This window comes from Drosophila ananassae, chromosome 2R, assembly GCF_017639315.1.
Source record: "Drosophila ananassae strain 14024-0371.13 chromosome 2R, ASM1763931v2, whole genome shotgun sequence".
Classification (NCBI taxonomy): Eukaryota; Metazoa; Arthropoda; class Insecta; order Diptera; family Drosophilidae; genus Drosophila; species Drosophila ananassae.
Window position 1 is genome coordinate 26,681,653 of NC_057928.1, and position 20,234 is coordinate 26,701,886.

General features: G+C 49.5%; 3 protein-coding genes across 11 annotated transcripts in view; 1 reads left to right on the forward strand and 2 right to left on the reverse strand.

The window, feature by feature from the left end:
- Positions 1 to 19,631, reverse strand: part of LOC6507547 (supervillin) — a 97,050-nt gene extending 77,419 nt beyond the window's left edge. For 7 of the 8 annotated variants that reach the window (XM_014909819.3, XM_014909814.3, XM_032454655.2 and 4 more), the window contains exon 1: positions 10,736 to 11,764. In XM_014909819.3, coding sequence (XP_014765305.1) covers positions 10,736 to 10,750 — 15 coding nt within the window. In that variant the 5' untranslated portion in view covers positions 10,751 to 11,764. Of the gene's footprint in view, positions 1 to 10,735; positions 11,765 to 18,993 lie in introns of those variants that run through there. The other variant, XM_044715005.1, reaches the window with a different exon arrangement.
- LOC6507494 lies at positions 8,232 to 9,861 on the forward strand. 2 transcript variants are annotated; one of them, XM_001955855.4, is made up of 3 exons: positions 8,232 to 8,784; positions 8,839 to 8,995; positions 9,080 to 9,294. In XM_001955855.4, the coding sequence occupies exons 1-3, from the start codon at positions 8,326 to 8,328 to the stop codon at positions 9,154 to 9,156; spliced, it is 693 nt and encodes a 230-aa protein (XP_001955891.2). In that variant the 5' UTR covers positions 8,232 to 8,325; the 3' UTR covers positions 9,157 to 9,294. The 2 variants fall into 2 exon arrangements, with proteins under 2 accessions (XP_001955891.2, XP_032310561.1); XM_032454670.2 differs by lacking the exon at positions 8,232 to 8,784 and adding an exon at positions 9,449 to 9,861 and having other exon boundaries at positions 8,859 to 8,995; positions 9,080 to 9,397.
- Positions 9,801 to 10,338, reverse strand: LOC6507545 (mitotic-spindle organizing protein 1). Its single transcript, XM_001955853.4, has one exon. It carries the CDS (start codon positions 10,229 to 10,231, stop codon positions 9,866 to 9,868), a length of 366 nt encoding a protein of 121 aa, XP_001955889.1. The 5' UTR covers positions 10,232 to 10,338; the 3' UTR covers positions 9,801 to 9,865.
- Positions 19,632 to 20,234: the final 603 nt, after the last annotated feature.

Here is a 20,234-nt window from a genome sequence, read left to right on the forward strand (position 1 = left end):
GCACTCGCAAAGTGGGTGAAGTGAGTTGCGTCTAATTTTAGACGGACATTTGCTAAATATACGCCGGGATGGGTCGGAGAGAGTGGAGACTGGGATGCAATGTGGGTCACACTTCTGGGGAGCGGAGAATCACCTGAGAAGTACCTGGGCAACCTTGAGACGCGGTTCTGGAGAGCCGGTTTCATTGCCCTCTGTGCTGCCCTCTGTGCTGCCCTCCGTCTAATTAATTTCGTTCGAGTTCGTTGTGTTCGTCCAATTCCTGGCTGGCAGCTGTGCAACGAGGAGTTAATGAACCGCGAAATCTCGCTCATTATGAGAAATACTCAACGTGTTTTGTGTTTAAATTTAATTGCGAGTTTAATGACTTTAATCAGATTTTTTCGGCTTCAAAGCGAACAGATTTGGCCAGTGATTCCCAAGGGATTTATCTTTCCAGCCTATTCGTAGCCCCAGCCTGGTGTGTTTGAATACCGTTTTAAGTATCTGCAACATCCGCTTGTGAAAGCGTGTCTCTCGTCCACGAGGCGATCAGAAGAAGCTGAAATAGCTGCGAAGTATCTGTGTCAGAGCAGAAATCCCCCAAGCTTATCACACACATTATGCAAAAGCCCCAGAGCCGGGCAGAAGTTAGGAAATTTCTTGGCCGAAGCTGGAGTTTTGCGGCTGAAGAGCTGTCAGAAGCAAGTGGTTGCTGGCAGAGAGAGAAAAGAGGGGCCAGTTCTCGGTTAGCCATTTCCAGCATGGGCAGATCTGCCGTGAAACAGTCGAATTATGAGACCTAGCCAGCGACCTGTTTGTTTTAAAATACAAAATGGTAAGCCCCCTTTGTTCTCCGTGTAGCCCCACATCTAATTCATTCGGAATGGCCCAAACAACGAATGTCTCTGTCTCTCTGCGGCGGCCTCTCGAGCATGCATAATCCACACTAATTTCTGGTGTCAGGATCGCGCTAGGGGTCAATGACAGGCTGAAAGAGTTGGAGTCGGTCAGCTGGAAAAGTGGAAACTGCAGGGAAAGCCCGGTTCTAGTCCAGCCGGGTTGCTGTTGCTTATGCACAGCACGTGTTGGGGGTGTAGTGAGCCGCGGCGGGAGCACAACTTGTGGCAGCTACCCGGACGGGGCTAATGACGAGTGCGTGATGTTGTGATGTTGCCACACTCCCATGTGCATCGCAGTGCTGGGCGCCTTGCGTGAGTGAGTATCTGAAGGGAGTATCTCTTACATTTCAACCAGGAAGTGCGCTCGGCCAACAAACCACTTTCTGGCATATTAATTGTGCATATTTTGTTCATTTTTCACTCAACACTCAACCCGAAAAAGTGTCTGTTGTGGCAATTTATTCGAGGCAGAGTTACGCAACTGTGGTTCTCTCGGGCCCTGTGTTTCCAATACTTTCCGCACAGATTCCAATTCAAAAACTATGCTCCATTCAGCGCCAAACTCCAGCGGAGCATGAAAGCGAAAAGCAATTTTTGAAAGCGGTCAGCGGCCCAAACATTTTTTAATTTGGCCGCCACTTCTCGCCGTAATTTCGTATGAAAATAAAAATTCTGCGTGGCCCATGAAAGAAAATATTGTGCATATTTAAAAGGAAAAAACACACATGCCGCCTCGTCAAACAGAAACTCTTCGCTTTCATTTTCAAATGGCGGGGCAACGAACTCCGCACCGGGCCAGCGTCTAGATCTTGGCCAGTGGTGGGCCCGGCCGTGATTTCTTATTGGTTTGCACTCTAAGCAGCCACCGCCGCTGGGTTTGTTATACAAAACTACTTTCACTGGAAGTCATTAGTTTTCTCCCGAGCCTCGGCGTCAGAGGGCGAGAGATCACCTTTGATTCCAGCCACAGCCACAACACGCATGTAAATCGATTTTTAATTGCTCCGATATGTGCGCTGAGCCGGCGTTTGATAAGCCCTCTGGGAAACTTAACAAGCAGGTGGCAAAGACCTATTTAATTTATGAAAATTGTTTGTCGGATTATGAGCCCCGGACCAGCGACTGGCTGCTGAGGCGGCTGATTTGTAGCGTTTAGTTAGGGTTTGCTTGATAAAGCCCCTCGGAAATTTGCATAATTACGCGAAACTGTTGAGGGCTTTGCGTAAGCTGGTGTTTCGTGGGATTTGGGGATTTCATTTTCGGATGAATGAAATCTCAATCGGGCCAACAGGTTCACTAATGATGGCTCAATCAACTGGCTGACAACGTTTTACTGCGACAGACTCTAAGAATGTCTAATCTAGATTCGGACAACCAATATGGTTTCTTTCCATTATGAAATTAGCATTCGCATTTGCATTTAAATGTTTAATAATTTAAAGATATCACTCTTAAATGGTTCACGTTGAAACTGTGCTTAAGTAGACCCTCAAAAGATTCCCATTTCTTCATAGAAATCAAGAACAAAGGCTTGGAAACTGTTTTCCCAATGTTTATTTAGTTTTCCACGGGCTGCGGCTGAGGTCGTATAACTTTTACGATCCCTGGGCTTCTCGCCAAGAAAACTCCGCCACATAGGGATGCAATGTGTTTATTTGGACACAGAGTCGGATCATTGTAGCTTACAAAGAAGAACATTTGCGGAAACAAGAGAATGGGTGAACTTTTTGCACGCTTCAATGTCGTTTCTGGCTCCAATCTGTTCGGCCACTCTGAGACCAGACATAAACACGTCGAACGATACTTTCATTCAAGACGGGACCTTGACCCAGCGGCTTGTACGTCGGGGAGTTCAGGGGTTGAGGAGTCCGCTACGAAGCCCCAATGCCAGATGGGGCGTTTACTTACTAGACTACAAATTGCCCAAGATCTTCAAAATGGACGTATCTACATATGTGTAGCTGTAGGTAATACACGAGAGAAACGTGCATCTTTTGAGCTGGCCAGCTATTTCCGTAATACCTCTGGTTGAACACACTCGAAATGGCTTTTGCCATGGCCCCAAAAAACGAAATTCACATAATCATCTCGTTTAAAATGCTCGCAGAAATTGAACAGCCGCCAAATGGGATTGTCGGAGGAGTGCTGTGCCTTTCGGATAATTTCTGGTGGAATTTGAATTGTATTGATGGGCAGGCAGGCTAGCACTGGGAGGAGGCTCTTTAAAAATATCTCTATTTTTTATATCTTTTCTGTTCGAATATCTTTCCTGATGGACAGCACTGTTAACAACTACGGACTGACTGTTTGTTGGCCGCATTCGAGAGCCGCAAAATGTCAAATCACAAAAGTATATTTAGTAATGCCGGCTAAGTCCGCGCATATACGACCAGGTGTCTATACGATGGGGTTTACAGCGAAGAATACGAGTGCCGTGATTCACTTTTGAATCAGAGGCGGTAGGAACCAGATTTTATTTAGGTTTTCTGGCATCTGGCGTCAAATCGCAAATATTTCGCGTTATTTACGATGCTCGAGGGCAAGGCCGTGCTGGGCATGTGCTCTCGGATACCTCTGGCAGACAGTAACTAGACGTCACACACAGCCGGTGGGAAGCCACCAATTTTACCCCCACCGTACGGGAACAGGAGGAGGGGTACAAGCCTCATGAGCATTAAAATTAATTTCATGTATCGGGAGAGCGGTTTCTAACATCCTTTGGGGGCCGGAAGCGGCCGCTTTGCATTTCCGTTTGACAACAAAGCCCCAGAAGAGTTGGCCGCAAATTACAGAGTTCGCTTTTCAATCTTCACAGTCAATGGCTGCCAAACAAACTGTGAACAGTGATCGGCACGGGCAGCGACAAATTGGATGAGGGGCGGGACAGGCTCTGACAGGTGGTCTAGATTTTATAGCCCAAGGTCCGAGTGCGAGCCTTCATTGCGGATTAGTTGCAATTATTGTGGCCTCTTGACATTCTTCTTTATGAGAGGCGGCGGCGACTCGGCACTCTCGCACCATCGATTGTTTCGGGCCGTGTTTAAGCCCATTTAAGCCCCTCTGCCATCGATTTGTGTTTTGTTTGACAATAAAACCGGCCGACGTCATCACTCGAGAGCCGGGTCTAAACTTGTTCTGTCAGCTCCTCATCGAACTTGCCCCAAAAGGGCTTCATTTGGCTGGCTAGCGTGAAGGGAGGCCCCGATAAAGAGCAATAAACTAACTAAGGGCTAAGCCGCGCCAAAATCGAACTAATTAAAAGGCAGATATCTGATTTTGTTTGTTTCCCTTCCCCTCACACTTGGCTGTTATTGAACTTAATTGGATTTGTTAATTACTTGAAGCTGGTCCGAGGGAGTGGAGATACTTCATTACTGTTTGTCCCTTCGAGGCAATTGAACAAAATTGAAAAATTGGTACATAAAAGGGCCCACCAACAATGTCTTCCTTACTCTTCCAAACTGGTTTTATTTTCTGGATCATAGCTCTGCTAGTTCTAGTACTTTTCCATTTAATTTCCATCCACTTTTTACGAGGGTTTCTCCAGATAGCTCTAAGATAGAAGCGATCACGTAATACATTTCATTATCACCACGAAGAGACTCGCTTAGAGACTTGGATCATTATTAGCCTTAGAAGCTGTCTTGGAAAAAAGAGTAGAGTTATCTGAAACTATTTATTTAGCGTGAGATCAGTGATCACTTTCCTCTTATCCAACCAGAGGGAGTACACATCGAACATCGATTCGAAATGCCATTCAAGGAGAGAGACAGGCCCAAACACAATTACACAATACGCCGTCTCTGAAAACATGGCCATAAAAAGCCCATTTCATCACTGTCAGCCGCGGAGAATCGAGCCTGCCCCGTCCACCCCTGACATGTGTCATGGAAATCACATCCACATCAGCATACGCCTTTCAGGAGGTTTCTTTTCGGCCGAAACACGTGCGGCAATTATGAGCCCAGCCAATAGCCAATAATTCGCCCAGTAACACACTAAACAATGGCTGGCTCGAATCGAGTGTAATTATGGCCATTAGACAACTAGTCAGTTTTTGACGCACTTCCCTGCCGGCATGCGAAGGTCATCGGGGAGCTGGTCATGACTCCAGCACTTGCATCGATTAATTAAATATAGATACGACTCGGGCAGTGCTCGCCTCGACTCGTGACCTCAGTCACTTCTGTTTTATGGAAAAGCGGCGAATAAAAATAAAACTAGTTTCCCCGTGGGTCTATCGAGTTACATTGGAGCAGCGGTGAGCGTGAGTTCCGCTGCTGAACCGATTCTAGGCTGGAATATGAGCGATACGCCCTGCCTTGCTTTTCCAAGTTTAGTTGAAATTGGGGGCTATCAAGCCCCCAATAGTATATGGAAGGCGACGCCTTCAAACACCTTAACAAATGGGATTCTCGTTATGCTCGCCTGAATGGCATTAGGAACCTATAAACCCCTCGTAGTTCTAATGTATTCAAATCAAAGAGGGATCCCAAACTGATGGGGCATGAAACGCGTCTGTCGAAGATAAATCATCTCGTGGATCGAGCCTTAAACAACAGAAAACAGGTAGGAACGGAGAACAATCCTCCATAATGGGGATTTGGATTCAAAGTCACTTTTTACTTCGATGCTCTATTCTTCCGAGGCCGTTTCAAGGAATTACAGCGTTACAGAATCAACGAATCCTGTTCAGGTAGGCAGGGTGTGTCATTGTTTGTTTGAAAAAGGTTCAAAGGCCGGTTCGAAAGGGGTTCTCTCTCTCGACTTTAATTGCGTGCCCAGGACACCTGGGTAATTAAAGTGATACATATTTTATTTCGGGAATGCGGAATTATAGGCTCCACGCCTTCGTGAGGAATTCCGCACCGAAAACTTACCCGGAGCCCAGAGGCCTCGCCCAGACACAAACAAAATTCCTTCGGGCTTAGGCTTAAGGTTTCAATATTCGAATTCGAGTGCGCAAAGATCGGGTGGCTGTACCGGCCCTGCCCAGCCCGATTCGTTTCGAAGACGAGCCACAAACCACAGGCGACAGAAATTTGAGGATCCAGCAACCGCTGGAGTGGGAATGTAGAGCAAATAATCGATGCGAGTATCAAGTCCCGTCTTCCGAAGTCCCCGTCTCGGTTTTCAAAGCCCGGAGTGGCTGACCCAGAGTAACGGAACCGAGGGTTTTAGCGATAGAACTGATGGCACTGAGCACTAGCCCTGCTTAGAACAAGTTTTTCCATCTCGGAAGAAAGAGTCACTCTTCGATGCACCACTGGCCTGTTGATGTATGGGGCTTTTGCACGGAGGCCTTATCGAGGCTGCCCCAGGGATCATTTGTCAAAGTGTCAACTGCAGCCTTTGTTTGTGTTTGTCTGGCTCTGGGCTCTGGTGTGGCATCTTCGTTCTGCCCTTTTTTCGGGTTATTGTTGTCCGCCTCGCATATTTGGAATCTGAGCAATGAAAATTGAGTAATATGCTTGGCTTTCGGTTATGCGGCTTGGGGTATGCGGCATCTCTGAGATGGTTAGTCGAGATTAGCGGTGATGCGGCATTTTATAATGCCGGAGAGGAGAATGAGAACAAGAGTGATGGGCACTCCGTGGGGATTGGCTTGCTGGGCGGTTCGGAAGATTCGAGATTCATGGCTGCCTTGACTCCAAGGCCGGTGGCTCAAAGGGACTGCAGGGGAGTTCTGCTGAAAGATCAAGATTCGAGCTGATGGAAAGTCAAGGCAAGCGTTCTAAGCGTGGAAGCTTTTAAAGAAACCTCATCTCGGAGTAGGAATATTCATGCTATCTATGGCATTTAGGAAATTTTTTCCCCTATTCACAACACAAAGCCACGACAAAATTATTACTCTACAATTGATCTCTACCCAGTGTCTTACTTTTCAAGTTTGAATGAAACGCTATGAAAATGGGGCAATACCCATTTGGGCAATGAAATTAAACCATTTTGGGACCCTGCTTGAACGAGTTTGGCGCACTTGACACCTGAAGTGTCGCCACCTGCCGCCCGGCCGGACCTTTCACGTGGAATTGATTACACAATTCAGCCATGACCGCTCCAAAGACTGCATTTCCCACGGGCCAGCGAGCGAGGGGCTAAGTAGTAGTCGGAGAGGCGCGACACCCACGCCGGCGGACTAATTGCAGGTGGGCCAAAAGACAGTTGGCGGTTGGCGTTTCGGCGAAAGAAATTCCGTTGCGGCTGTGATTTATGCTCGAGTGTTTTGACAACAGGCCGCACAGACTTTCAAAGCGGCCATTGAGATTGGGTTTTTGCAAATCATTTACCAAATAGGAATTGGGTTAATTGGGCCGCCGTTCGAGCAGGGGAATAGGGTCCCAGGCCCACAGCCGTGAGTTCTCGTGTGTAGGCCGGCCTCTCCAGAGAAGCGTAGTTCGAGAACTCTGATCCACGAAGACGTACAACTGCGATCCGAGCTCCCGCCTGCGGTTTTCAATGAAAGCCCGAGCTGAGATGTGAACGCTTGAGCTGCCTCGCATCCGTGGGCCCGCCTAAAAAGTGTAATAGAGACACGCTCAGCCAGCTAACTGGGCAAGTGGATCAATACTCCGATTCCGAGATGGAGAATCCAATCTTCCGATGCGGAGAACTGTGATCTGTGAGCTTCGAGTGTTATGTGTCAGTATTAGCCATGATTGATCGACTTAAGCCGAGGAAGATTCTTCAGGAACAACGGCCAATCAGAGATATTCCATACTAACTAGCTTTAAGCCACAAAAGATCTCGCTGGATTTTCACTTCATTAAGACGGCCTTTGTGAGTCTTTCGGTACAACCACCGTTAAACTGGGTTTCTTTCAGGCATTCTTTCGATTTCGGCACTTTGGTAATTCAGTTGATTAAGTGCATTGATCGGCCGGAGCCGAAAACTAGTTTATAGAACACAGCACACGGCTTGCTTCCTGCCACCGCTAGAGCTTTTCGTCGAAGGTAAGCCGCATTTCAGCCAAAAGACAAAGCCAAACACAATGAGCTGGGGAGACACCTGCTGTCCAAGCCGCCGCCACACACAATGGACCAGAGCTCCAAGAGCCGAGCTCTTGGAGAACCATGCCGGCCCGTGGATATGCACTTTATAATTGCACGAACCGCTGCACAAGGCTGACCCACTTCGGGCACTCCGGCATTTGGCACCCGCAGACCAGCAGACACAAGCGAGCTTGTTCTGGGGCTACTGTGGTCCCCACAAAGCACAGACAGAGAAGCATGCACCGGGGTAAATTAGTTCCAAAGCAAGTGGAGGCCCGCATGGCGGTGGTTATGCCACGGAGACAAGGTTTTGAACTTCTCTGAATGCATTTCGACAAAGTGAACCCCAGCTAGCTTTTCTCCTCACATATTTCGGCTTCAAAACACCGAGAAAACTTCAGAGAAAATTTCAAGTCACCAGCAGCAAGCGGCTCTGAGTTTCAGGAACTTCCACTATGGACGCGTTGCGGGAAAAGATTTCGGATCTGTTCCCCAGACGCCAGCAGCCCAAGCTCAAGCAGGACGAGGGCCCTAGGAGTGAAGCCGAGGGCATCACGCTGCCTTCCGAGCCACAAATCGACACCCCCCTCTACCCCAGGTCGGAGAAGCTGCCACCCCTAACCAAGGACCCGCTAAACCCCCTGGTCCCGAGGGAGGAGCCTTCGAGTTCGGACCGACGTGCCCGGCAGACCAAGGAGGAGGAGAAGCGAAAGGCCCCCCTGGACATAGACTACGAGATGGAGTTCATCAATTTCGTGGACAGAAACGCTCCCAAGGGGTTTTCCAAGAGGTTCATGGAAGTGCTGCCCTACCTGGAGCTGAGCTTCCTGTCCTGGCCGACCTTCTGGGCCTGGCGCGGCTACAACTGGCAGTTCAAGAGGAACTCCGAGAAACTGGGTGTCTACATACACAGGGTATGCTAGGTAGTCTTTACACGGTACATTGGCTGATAACTCGCCCCTCGACAGACCTACCAGCAGGCCAAGGCGATGCAGTTCTGCATCCTGGCCACCGGACTGCTCGCGGTCTCCATGGCGCGGCCCTCTGGCCAAGCGCCCCTGCAGTTAAGCAAAACGCTGCACGAAAAATCCCATTCCCCGCCCGAAGCGGTTCCTCTTGCCCAGGGTAAGCCTTGACAAATGCTTCCACCCTGACACTTGCTCACTTCCACACCTGATTCTAAATTCCGGCCCCCACTTTTAAACCCAGCTAACGATGGGCTTCCAGGATGTTCTGAGCAGTGTCAAGGAGAAGTCCCGGAGCTCCCCGGCGAAGCCCAAGAGTGATACCCCATCCTCAGGGCCACAGTTCAGGGCAGGGGCAGCAGAGCTTCCACCTCCAGCCATGCACAATCTGGGCGAGGAGATTCGGCTGATGGTCCAGTCCCGGCCCTTCGAAAGTGGATTCACGTCGGCGGCGCCCTTCCTCTGCGCCAGCCTGGGAGCCTGGCCGGGCTACTGGCTCTTCCGGGGAATGGACTACCACACGTACCGGGCGCATATTCCGCTGCCCATCTACATCCGCCAGGCAAGAAGGGCTTCTCGTAGGCTGATAAAGTACTAATCCTTTCATTTCTAGACCTACTACCAGGCCAAGCTGGTGCAACTATGCATTATATTGGCGGGCACCTTCACGGTGCTCCGAAAGAACCGGCGACTGCGATGGATGTCCACAATGGAAGTTGGAGCGGGTCAGGGGAAGTAAGGCGATTGGCAGGCCAGCCAGGGTTGAAGCGCGATAAATTCCAGCCCATGTTTGGGAGATCCTGAGGAGGGCCCCTACCCGCAGGCCCTGGAAAGCGAAAGCTCCAATAACAGCAAAACTGCTCATGTCCGGGTAACACTAGCCACTTGCTGCATCATCACTTTTCGAACCGGGGATCGGGAAACACGAGGCCCTCGCTGAAACCTGACCAATAACTGGAAATCGCTTTACGTCTGAGCTTTAATTTTGGGCTAACAAAATTTCAACAATAAAGTGTTTGCAAAAAGGTGGCTACGCGTGATCTTTCGCAGGGGGCTTTTCCACAGCTTTCTGGTTGACGCTTCCAGGGCTGCTCCGGACTTGAGACACCTCGCTGGCTGTCTCCTCCGCCGAACCAGCGCTTGCCTTCATCTCGCCCCGAATGGTCTTGATGACTTTGGTCAGGGACTTGGCGTCGACCCCGGCCCGGAGCAGTTCGGTGCAGATCTTCAGGGACTCGCGGCTCAGACCCGTGTTCACTAGGTCGGACAAGGCGTGCACCACGGTCAGCAGCTTCTCCGACTGCTCCGCTGTCCTGGTCCCGGGCATGAAGGCCCTGCTCGGGGCCACCGCTTTGTGCTCTTCACTCGGCAAGAGCTTTTTCGAGGGTTCCGACATTTTTGATTCCTTTTATAGTTTTTTCCCAGAGGTTCCGATAAAACACACACACACTCAAATGTTAAAAGTGAGAATGTTGGAAGGGGTTCGGGTTTGAAAATATTTTAAAGGCACCTGCTACGATAAAGCTTTTCATTCCCCATTCGAAACCCCAGTCCCCAACACCGTTCACCGTTCAAGTTCAGAGTTCAGTCATGAGCCACCTGCTCCAGTAAACCCTCACCCATTCACCAGCCAGCAAGTGGAAAGATAAATTAGCCACAAATTAAACAAATTATATACGCCAGCAGAGGCACGCACGGCCGGAGACGCCCGGGGGAAATCTCAGCTGGCAGACAATTAAAAAACGCTTAAATGAAGATCTCTTTCAGGCCCGCTGGGCTGCGAGTGCAGTCGGGTGTCTGCCTTGAAAGAGATGCGATTGTAATTCAAACTCTGTACAGTGGATGCGATAAGTAAGAGCAAACACTCAATTACGAGGGGCTGTGTAGCGACTGGCCTCACCTGTATGAGATACATTCTAGTGGCGTTTATCTTGTACTTTCTGCTGCTCGGCTTCTGCTCCGGACGATCAGATGCTAATTGTGCAGCGGCATCGGGCGCGAGCTGATGATGTTATGGACTTGCTCTACTTCGAGCGCTGTTCACTTTTACGGCTCGAATTCGTTTCGCGTCTGGTGCAATTGAGTTCAATTAAAAACCAAAACCGAACGTTCTCGACTTCTCACTTAATTAAAAAAAACTGAAAACCGTCTTCTACTGTTCGCTGCGGAAATGTTGAACTTCACTCGGCGAAGCACTTTCCAGCGTCGACTTGGAAACAAAAAGGGGTTTGATTGGGTATCGGCCGTGGCTTATTGCAGAGCTTATATAGTCGCGCTATATAGAGCCAATAGTCAGCAGCGCGTCTTGAAAAACGAAACGAAAACTTAAAGGGTATGTGCACTGTTTTTGCGTATTTGTGGTAGGTTTTCCGATCGAAGGGGGTTGTTCTGCACAGAGTCCTGTGGGGGTGGCAGCTGTTCCTGCTTCCTGTTCACTTCGCTAACACACTTTCCTCGCCATGGCGATAGCTTTTCAGTGGCAACCGAAATGCCTTCACAAGCTGCGCCGCACAAAATCGATCAAACAAATATCCCGAGGACGCTGGGCAGCGCAATCTATTGGAACTTGGCCCGTCCAGCTGCAAGTACTCCGGGGTTCGCGCAGGCGCTCTGGGGCAGACGTTCGAGCTACAGGTTCGAGGACTACTATTTACACAATTATATACAGTTCGGGTTAGATAGTTTCGGTTTAGTGCATTTTAGTGCTGTTATTGTTTGTTTTTATTAGAAATCTTTTATCTGTCGTTTGCAGGACCGTCGGGTCTGTGAGTTGAGCGCGAACTGAAACACAATCCGCTGGCTTGGCACGGCCGAGCGGTTTGTGGATCGTATCTGACGGATACCACGCAGTGCTGGCACAAACAGCCAGCTGGAAATGGCCAAAAGCAGCTATTTAAATACCAAGAACTGAGTTACTAGCCATGTCAGTGACAGGGTGGCGGAGTTCATTAGTATAATTAGGGAATAAAGGACTTTTTATAACATTTCCCTGCCAGTAAGCAATAGTTTATTGGCTGGAAATATCTACTCCCACAAAACAGCTAGAACGACAACCCTAACTTGTATCTGACGGATTCCATGCAACCTCATTATGAGCATGTTCGCTTCAAACATGTTCCGAGCACTCGGTATGGCATGGACAGGTTGGGCGCTCCGCCGATGAGTCCCAAGAATCTTGGGCCTGCACTTGAAACGTGAAATGGCTTGGACATATTTCGCTGTCACAGCTCCGGAATTCGGATTATTCGGGTGGGAGCGGGCGCCCACGAGGAATTTAGTTAATTTGTTGATTATTTGGGCTGATGGGCGGGAATTGGACTTAATGAAAGCTAAATGGTTCAAATAGGTGAGCGGCTGGGCGCGGCCGAAGTACTGTTTCCGCGACTGATGTTACGAAATGGAACTAGAAATGGGATAGCAGACTCTACTTGGACTCTATAGAGCACCTTCTTCTCATGCCCAGGTGGCACGCCCGGCTCTTGCCGCCAAAAGGCCCGCAAACTTAGCCCAACAATGTGTATCCCCCCAGACCCAATCCCAGTCCCAGTCGCAGCTGTGGATCGCATTACCAACAGGTTCGCCGGCAAGCTCAAAAATAAAGCTGAAAAATAGCAGTGAGCAGAAATCGGGACCACAATAATTAATCTGATCGCCCGAGAGACCCACCGAACGATCCACCCGAAGTGCGTAAGTAAAATAAAGAAAAACAGGAACTCTTCGCAGCCGCAGCGCAAGAGTTGCGAAAGGTTTCGTAACCTGCCGCCGGAGCAGATGAAGAAAACGCGACCAGACCGCGGATAATGCTCCTGATCAGCAATCGCTGCCAAGCAGCCTAGAAATGGGCTTGAAATCCGAGTGCGCCTCCCTCCGGCCCTTCTCCTGGCAGCTTGAGGCACAAATGTGAGGCACCGTGATAAATGCTCCGTCGAAAAGGCAAAAATGCAAAATCGAAAACGGAAAAATAACACAAAAACCTGCAATCAGCAAACGAAAGTGAAACGAGCGGGAAAGAGACAGTGGAACGTGGGGAAAAAACTGGCAATTTCCATTTTCAATTCGCAACAACTTTCGGCTAGAGGCAGGCCAGCTCCAGCACCAGCACCAGCCCCAGATCCAAGGAGTCCGCGATGCTGGGAGACCCATCCTACTCCATCGCCCCCCAAAAAGCTGCTCAGAAGAAGGGTGGGGCGGGGAGATGCAGGCGGGATCTTAGGTCCCATCCCAGGGGCACACCGTGAGAAAAGGGTTCCAATAGTTTAACAAATACTTGATATTGGCTTAAATACAAAGAGAACTAAGTTGTCCCCTACAGATACTTTCAATGGAAATGAAAAAGTGATGTATTTTATTGCCAAGTGAATGGATTTTTTGTCTCTGTAGCGAGGGAAAGACCAGCTCCCCGACCCTACTCGATGGCCGTTTGTCTGTGGATCGTCTGGGCCTTGATTGGAGCTGCCCTGGAGGAGCCGGGGCGAAGGAGGCGGACCTGGGCGGACTGGAGCTCTTTTGTTGGGCATGTCATCAACATAAATTTCGCCTCGCATTCATCATAATTTCCATGCATTTAATGTGTATCATAAATTGTCTGATGTGCTCTAGGACCCTGCCGAGATGGGGACGAGTTGCGAAACCATAAAGGATGCGATACGAAATCTTCAATTAGTTCTGAATTGGCGGACGGCCAAGAAGGAAATATTGGCCATTACGTACATGGCTAGACCTGCACTGAGTCTGGCTTCGGAGGCATAGGTCTGGGTTCATTGAACGCTCTTTCGCAGATAAACATTTCCACTTTCACTTCGAGCAGGGAACTGCAGGTTGCAGGTTGATGGTCACGCAGTCGGGACAGAGCGGTGGGAGCAGCACCTAATTGACAACCCTACCATAAAGCGCCTGATTACCCCGGCGATTTGCAAATGAGCCAGGCAAACATCGGTAGAAGCACTCGTCGTCAGACAGGCATCCGCCAGAGACAGACTCTCAGAGTCTGTCGGGTAGGACTGCGATCAATAACAGCACAAAAGACCTGCTGAGACTGGCTGGGCAGGGACGGGGTGCTGGTCAGGTTAGAGATCGTTAGGAGCGACAAGGGGTCAGGTAGAGGCAGGAGAGTCGGCGGCGGAGGCGGAGGCGGCGATGGGCCCGATAATCAAGGAGGCTCGGGTATCTCACAGAGGCCCAAGTGTGTGCCTGCTTTTTATGTACTCTTGCGCGGCCTGACCAAATGAGCCAATAATTTGATGGCCGCGCCATGTTGCAAATGACTGGTAACCATAATCATCGGGAATTGATTGGGAAATCCATTACGGGGCTCGCTCTCGGGATGCACATGCTAATGGCTCCCTTTCTGCGATGCACTTCCCCGCCTCCCGAGGAGCCTCGGGATTATGCAACCTCTGCAGGGAAGTCCTAAGCAAACAAATCGGACCTGTTTTTATTGACTTTCGCAATGACTTCCTTTTTATTGTTCCTTTAGAAAAAGGAAGGCATCTGGGATTAGTCACTGGGCGATGCGATATGCGTGGAAATGATTAGGCAACTTCCGCTGGCATGCACTTCCCAAATGTATCTCGGGCGGGGAGTGAGAGTGCCGCGAGATAGCAAATATCTGCAATTGCAGCCGTAAATCAAGTTTCTCCGTTGAGGTTTAACGATTGCTTTATGGCGACAGACTTGTGGTTGCCACCAAACGCAGTTGCTGCTCAGGAATGTGGCAAGCGACGGCGCGGCGTCTTGTAATAGAGTTTGCTCAATCGCCGAGTGCACTTTCCCGGTACTGGGCAGGGCGAGTATTGGGATGCCCTGGCGTTGAGACCAAGGAACTTCCTGGAGGCCCTGGAGGTTCCCACGGAGATGCCCCAATCAGCTGGCACCCCGCCTTCGAGTTCCACCCTCTATGAGTTCGAACATCTCCGACACCTGCCGACCTGTGGCGCAATCTCTCCGCCGATTGATGGATGGGACAGTCAGGTATCTGTATCCAGATAGGTTCGACTCGCAGCCGCCAGACACCTTGGTGTGAAATTATTTTGTCGAGGCAGCTAGTCCAGAGACAGCTCTTTGAGGGGCTGGGGGGAGTAGGCGCTCGGAGCCAAGTTCAATGGACGTCGGCGGACAAAAGGGTCTCCTTTTAAGCTTCTCGTTTTTATGGACAGTTGAACAATTATATTTGGTATTTACAGCCGTCGCCCGACTGGCCGGGGAAATATGAGATGTGAAAGATGATGCAATGCGGCAATCGACCGGTCGGATGGGTGGGGGTCGCAGATCGCTGCCAGGAGCAGGCCAGCGACAACCTTCCGCCGCCTTGGCACTTTCGATTTTCGCTTTCGCAACGCAGTGGACGCCAAACCAAAAAGAAAACGTACTTCGCTTTATCCAGGTGGTCACGTAACAGCCCACCAACTGGCCATTAAGAAATTCTTGGGGATTGGGCTGGAACTGCCACTGCAACTGCACCCACCCAATTCAGAGGCCACGCCCGGCGGCATAAATCACAGGTCTGCCTGGCCAGTCCATAAGCCTAATCGATCGGTTAGTATCTAGAAGATAATCTGCACAGCTCCTATCCGCTTGGCAGTCTTAATAGCTCCGACCATAGGCTCTATGGGGCGGGGAGACCCACCACCTTAGGGACAAGAGAAATCCCAAGTCCCCTAATCCCTCTAGAGGGCCCCACTCCCTCTTGTTGTCGTCAAACCCCACCCAGGTCTCGCAGAACGCACGCATCGACACAAAAAGATAACTGAGAGAGTGTATGGCGTTTTGAAATTCCAGAAAGAAAAACATCCAGCCCATGAGGTTGTTTCTGGTTTTTATTTTAATTTTTTACGGCCCTTCTCGTGTGTTTTTATGAAATCTCGTAGCTCATGTGGCTGCTTGAGGTGCGCTATGTTGTTTTTGGCTCGTTGGTAAAACGCTCACGTGCCGCGATCGCCGATGCCAGCAACAGTAACTGTTTGCTTAGACAGAGTTGTGAAAAAACTATATATGTGCTTTGGCATAGGCACACATATTGGGGATACGTGTGAGAGAATTCCGCAGGGAGGCACGTTCGGGTTGGACGCCGATCGAGAAATCTGTTGCCTATTTTATGCTAATGCCTATGACGGACCTAATCCGCCCGCCAGCCGTCCCAGGGCCAATCCTTGCCAGTTGCGGCCGATCTGCGGCGAGGAGTGCCACTCGGTGGTGGTGGTTGCCAATTAATTGCCGGCTTGTATGCAAATGTCATAATAACCATTCTTCCACTCAAATTACACGCCGCTGCACACAAGGCTCTCGGCTCTATGCAAATGCCTCTTGGCTCCACCCTCCAGATGGATCGGGAACGAAAACAAGGCGCGAAGCAATTTTCCAGCCCACGCACTGCTAATAGCAGCCACATCGAACGGAACGAGTTTGCGAGTGAACTTGAATGAAATGCCAAGCTCGAATTGGGTTACAGATTGTGATTTCATGCGATTGTACCTTTAAAGCCTGTCCCATCTTATCCCCAACTGGCGACACTACAAGAGTTAAAACTATTAGAACTAGACCAGACCCAACTAGAACACTACGATTAGGATCATTAATCATAATCTCTTGAAAAAAAAACCAATAGATCACCATTTTTTCACCAGGGGCTGTCTTTAGGGATCATCAACTTTTCAAACTCCAAAATATGCAACGGGAGATAATAATCTCCTCATGTCGGGCCAGAAATCACAGTCCCATAATTAAATCAGATACGTTTCCATGCTAATTTTAGGCCGACCGCAGAATGAAGAGAATTGCGTTTGGATTTCGCCAGGCCGGGCCGGGCCAGGCCGGCAAATCAATCAAATCGAAAGTCCAGCAACCGCACATGGAGCAAGACAATCAAAGCATTATCGCAAAAAAAAAGCCAAAGCCCAAAAAAGAGAGATTAATGGACAGAAACGCACATCAAATTGGCGGCCGTCGCACATGGACTTTCACTTTCCGGCCGAAAGAAAAGCGCTCGCCGATCTGCGGATAGTTTTCCAATCTGGTGTACTGCACCCATTAGGGCCAGCCCACTCGCACGCAATGCGAAACGCCTTGAGGTTCGCCCGCTATCCACGCCGGTTGTCCCTGGCAGTTGTTTTAATTGGATTGATTATTGGGGTTCGGTTGCCAAGCAAGCTCCTGGGGTGGCCTATCTCTCCTGACCCCGTTGGAAGCGGAATTGAGCCAACGCATATGCCCCTATTTATTGACCCAGTTCGGAATACCAATCGCAGACCACTGTTTTCAGGGTCACTGTTTGAGGAAAATGGCTTGAAAGCGTTTTGTTTTTTGCACGACCTCCCCAAGGCCTCCGCAGATGTACACCAGCGATGTCGTCAGATTCGATTTTATTTTGGGGATTCTATTTAGAAAACAGTGTGCCTTTTGTTGTTTTCCGATTCTATGTGCGACGGGCTCTGGTAAATAGATGCCTTGGAATTCGGCAGAGACAGTTTTCAGAATTCGAATACATATTATTTCTTTGCAAGCAACAAGTAATATATTAGGCGGGCAAGCCTTTAAATTTGTAGTTATCTCCGCAATAAGTATAGCATATGCATTAACTTTCCCAAGTCGAAACTCTCTTTCGTTGAACCTCATTAAAATTTGTGAAAAATATGCGCTTGTTCCATTAATTTTTGTAATTGTCGCCTCATGTCTGGGCCAGTCCATTTTTCATATTTAACAAGCCATCTTAAAAAAGAACTCAAACAGCTATTGGATATCCGTATTCCGCCAACAATCTGTCACAATCCATTCTGGCACTTGCTCCTCCATGTCGTTACTCTGTCCGCGACAAAGCGCAATCCACGTTGATCGTTTTATTTTGGCACTTTTTGGGGATTTTCTCTGAAAACATTTGGGTATTCGGCTGGGTGACGGAAGTGCGCGTGTCGGGCGACGCCATTTAAGCTCTCCAATGCGTATTTAACGACTCGGTGATGAGGAAAAGCATTTAAATTTCAGCTGTGATTGCAGCTCGCGAATCAGCGACGCCCTCGAGCCGGGGTTTTGGCAAAGTCGGACACCGCGTCGCACCCGAGTTGCATTGCGAATGAGGGCGCCGTTTAGTGTCCCCGTATAGAAATCAGAATACGGCAGCCTCGGGAACACACTCAAAAGCGTACCTATAGAGAATATAAAAGCCAAACGGCCCATGGCCCATGGGCTGCATAAATAATTTGACGTCAATCCGCGGTGAAGGAACAGAACGAAATCAGACTACGATTCGGCAAATCAAATCAGCCTAATGGCTGTGATCTGCCGCTCTCATCTCGTTCGGAAGGCAGCCCAGACCAAGAAGCTATTGGAAACAGCGCAGCACAACTGAGGTACGACGGAATAAACTCATTTGCTTCCCCCAGGCCCTCGTGCACTCAGTGGCCGCACAACCCTTGTAAGAATGACTCAACGATCCAACCAACCCCCATGCGAGTCAAAGGCCGGCTTTGTGCCAAGCAGGGAAGAAAACTGAGGTTTGGTGGCCAACTTTTCGGGGCGCGCAGGCAGACAACATTGAAAATAAATATGTAAAGGCGAAAATGCTTGGCCGGTGACCCTTAAAAAGCAATATTTGACATTTGTGCTCAAAAGATACTTTTAACGAGTGCCGCAACACAACAGACGTACAGAAATGTGGCTTTTCTAGGTAAGCTAGTTGTGCCAACATTATGTGCACATGGTGGACTTTACGAAGTTAAAATATTAAAATACCAATCCCTTAGTTTCAGAGAAGGCCTATTCAGCTTCCAATTGGAAGCACCATTCATACCAGATCTACGAAAGAGTTTAGTTGGAATAGACACAAACACATGAGATATATCTTATTTTTGGGGCCGCCTTAATTGCCGATGAGCTGATCCAATTTTAGAGGAAAACTATTGAAAGCTCTCGCACACAGAGCAGATTTCTGAGATGCGGCTTCCCAATAGATACAAGTTTCTAGAGTACAGAGTACATACAGATTTGGGCACGAAACTGAATCATGATGGACGCACACCGAGGCGGACCGTGGCCACACCTCTCCTCACCTCGCAGAGGTGTAAATTCTGCGGATGTGCCGAAATGTAAACAAACAAGATAATGGCACAGCGGAAAAATATTGAAGTAGTTACCATATTCAGGTAGTTACGCTGGACCTGTACTTACACTTTTTGCGCGTACTGTCGAGCATTTAGATGCCGAGCATTCCCACCTCAGAACTAGAAACTAAGCGCTTCGACGGCGATGTTTGTGGCCCTCCGCTCCTCGCTGGGTGGGGAGTGGGGAGCTCCGTTTGTTTTGGCCGCTCACGTTGTCAGAGAAACCGCCACCACTCTGTGGTACTTGCGTGGGCCAGAGTTGAGGGGCCGAGTGGGGGTCGCCTCATTCGAGTTAGAAAGTAAAACGCGCGAAAAGCACAAAACAAATGCAACTATTGATTGCTGTAGGCCCTGCGCTGGAGGGACACACACGCGTAACAACCGCCGAAGTTGACCGGAGTCGTTGCTTTGTTGTTGTGACAGGTTTTTGTCGTCGGCAATCCAATTAGCAAGCGAAGATGCCGACGCCCGCTTCGAATTCAAAAGATATGGGGTTTATAGCATAAGTTCGCGTCAGCTTCCTCCCCTCTGAAAATTCAAGGAATCAGGCAAGGAACATCGAAGGGAATCGCTGCTGATTAATCGGGAAACGCGAGAAAGGCCACCGAAAACCACGGCGGAAAATTGGGAAAACGCGAATCGGAAAGCGCGAGACGATGCGCACAAGAACCCAACCGAAACAGAACTGAATGACCGACGGATTCGGAATCGGAATTAACGGCCAGCAGTGTTCTGGGGCGGGACCCGAGGGGATGCTTCTCTCTCAGAAAAGTGGGAAAACTCAGAAAAATGCTATTTTCGCCCGACCGGAAAACGACTCAACGGCAAGAAGGTCTAATTGAGTGTTTTGTTTACAACAGATTCTGCAGGCTAGGCGCGCCGGCGTTCAGTGGATGAAAGTGAAATCGTTCCAATTGGGGTGGGTGGGATATCCTTCCAATGCTCGGACTCTCGGAGGACACTGAGGACTATCTGGGAGAGGGCTCTCGCGAGAGCTATTCCAGCTCCACTCGAACTTGTCTAAAATACTAGAAAGTGTTAAGCTAGGGTATTAAAAGTAACTGTACTCCATGCACTTGTAACGGCACATGCTTCTTGTCGCGCAAGCTCACCTTGACCAAAAACAGCTGGGATTCCGAGCCACCGCTCCAGGTCCTCCACAAGCAACAGCTGTTCCGAACGCCTCACACCTCCGGCGCCGCCACACATCCACATCCTACTTCCTGGGGATGGGCCTGCTCCGCCCGCAAGGTTGGGGGCGAAGGCCTCGACGCCTTCGCACAACAAACACACACACGCGCGCGAGTA

Coding starts and splice junctions, on each gene's coding strand:
- LOC6507545 (XM_001955853.4), bottom strand. CDS start 10,231: ATGTCGGAACCCTCGAAAAAGCTCTTGCCGAGTGAAGAGCACAAAGCG.
- LOC6507494 (XM_001955855.4), top strand. CDS start 8,326: ATGGACGCGTTGCGGGAAAAGATTTCGGATCTGTTCCCCAGACGCCAG. Junction 8,785..8,838: donor TGGGTGTCTACATACACAGG/GTATGCTAGGTA, acceptor GCCCCTCGACAG/ACCTACCAGCAGGCCAAGGC. Junction 8,996..9,079: donor AGCGGTTCCTCTTGCCCAGG/GTAAGCCTTGAC, acceptor TTTTAAACCCAG/CTAACGATGGGCTTCCAGGA.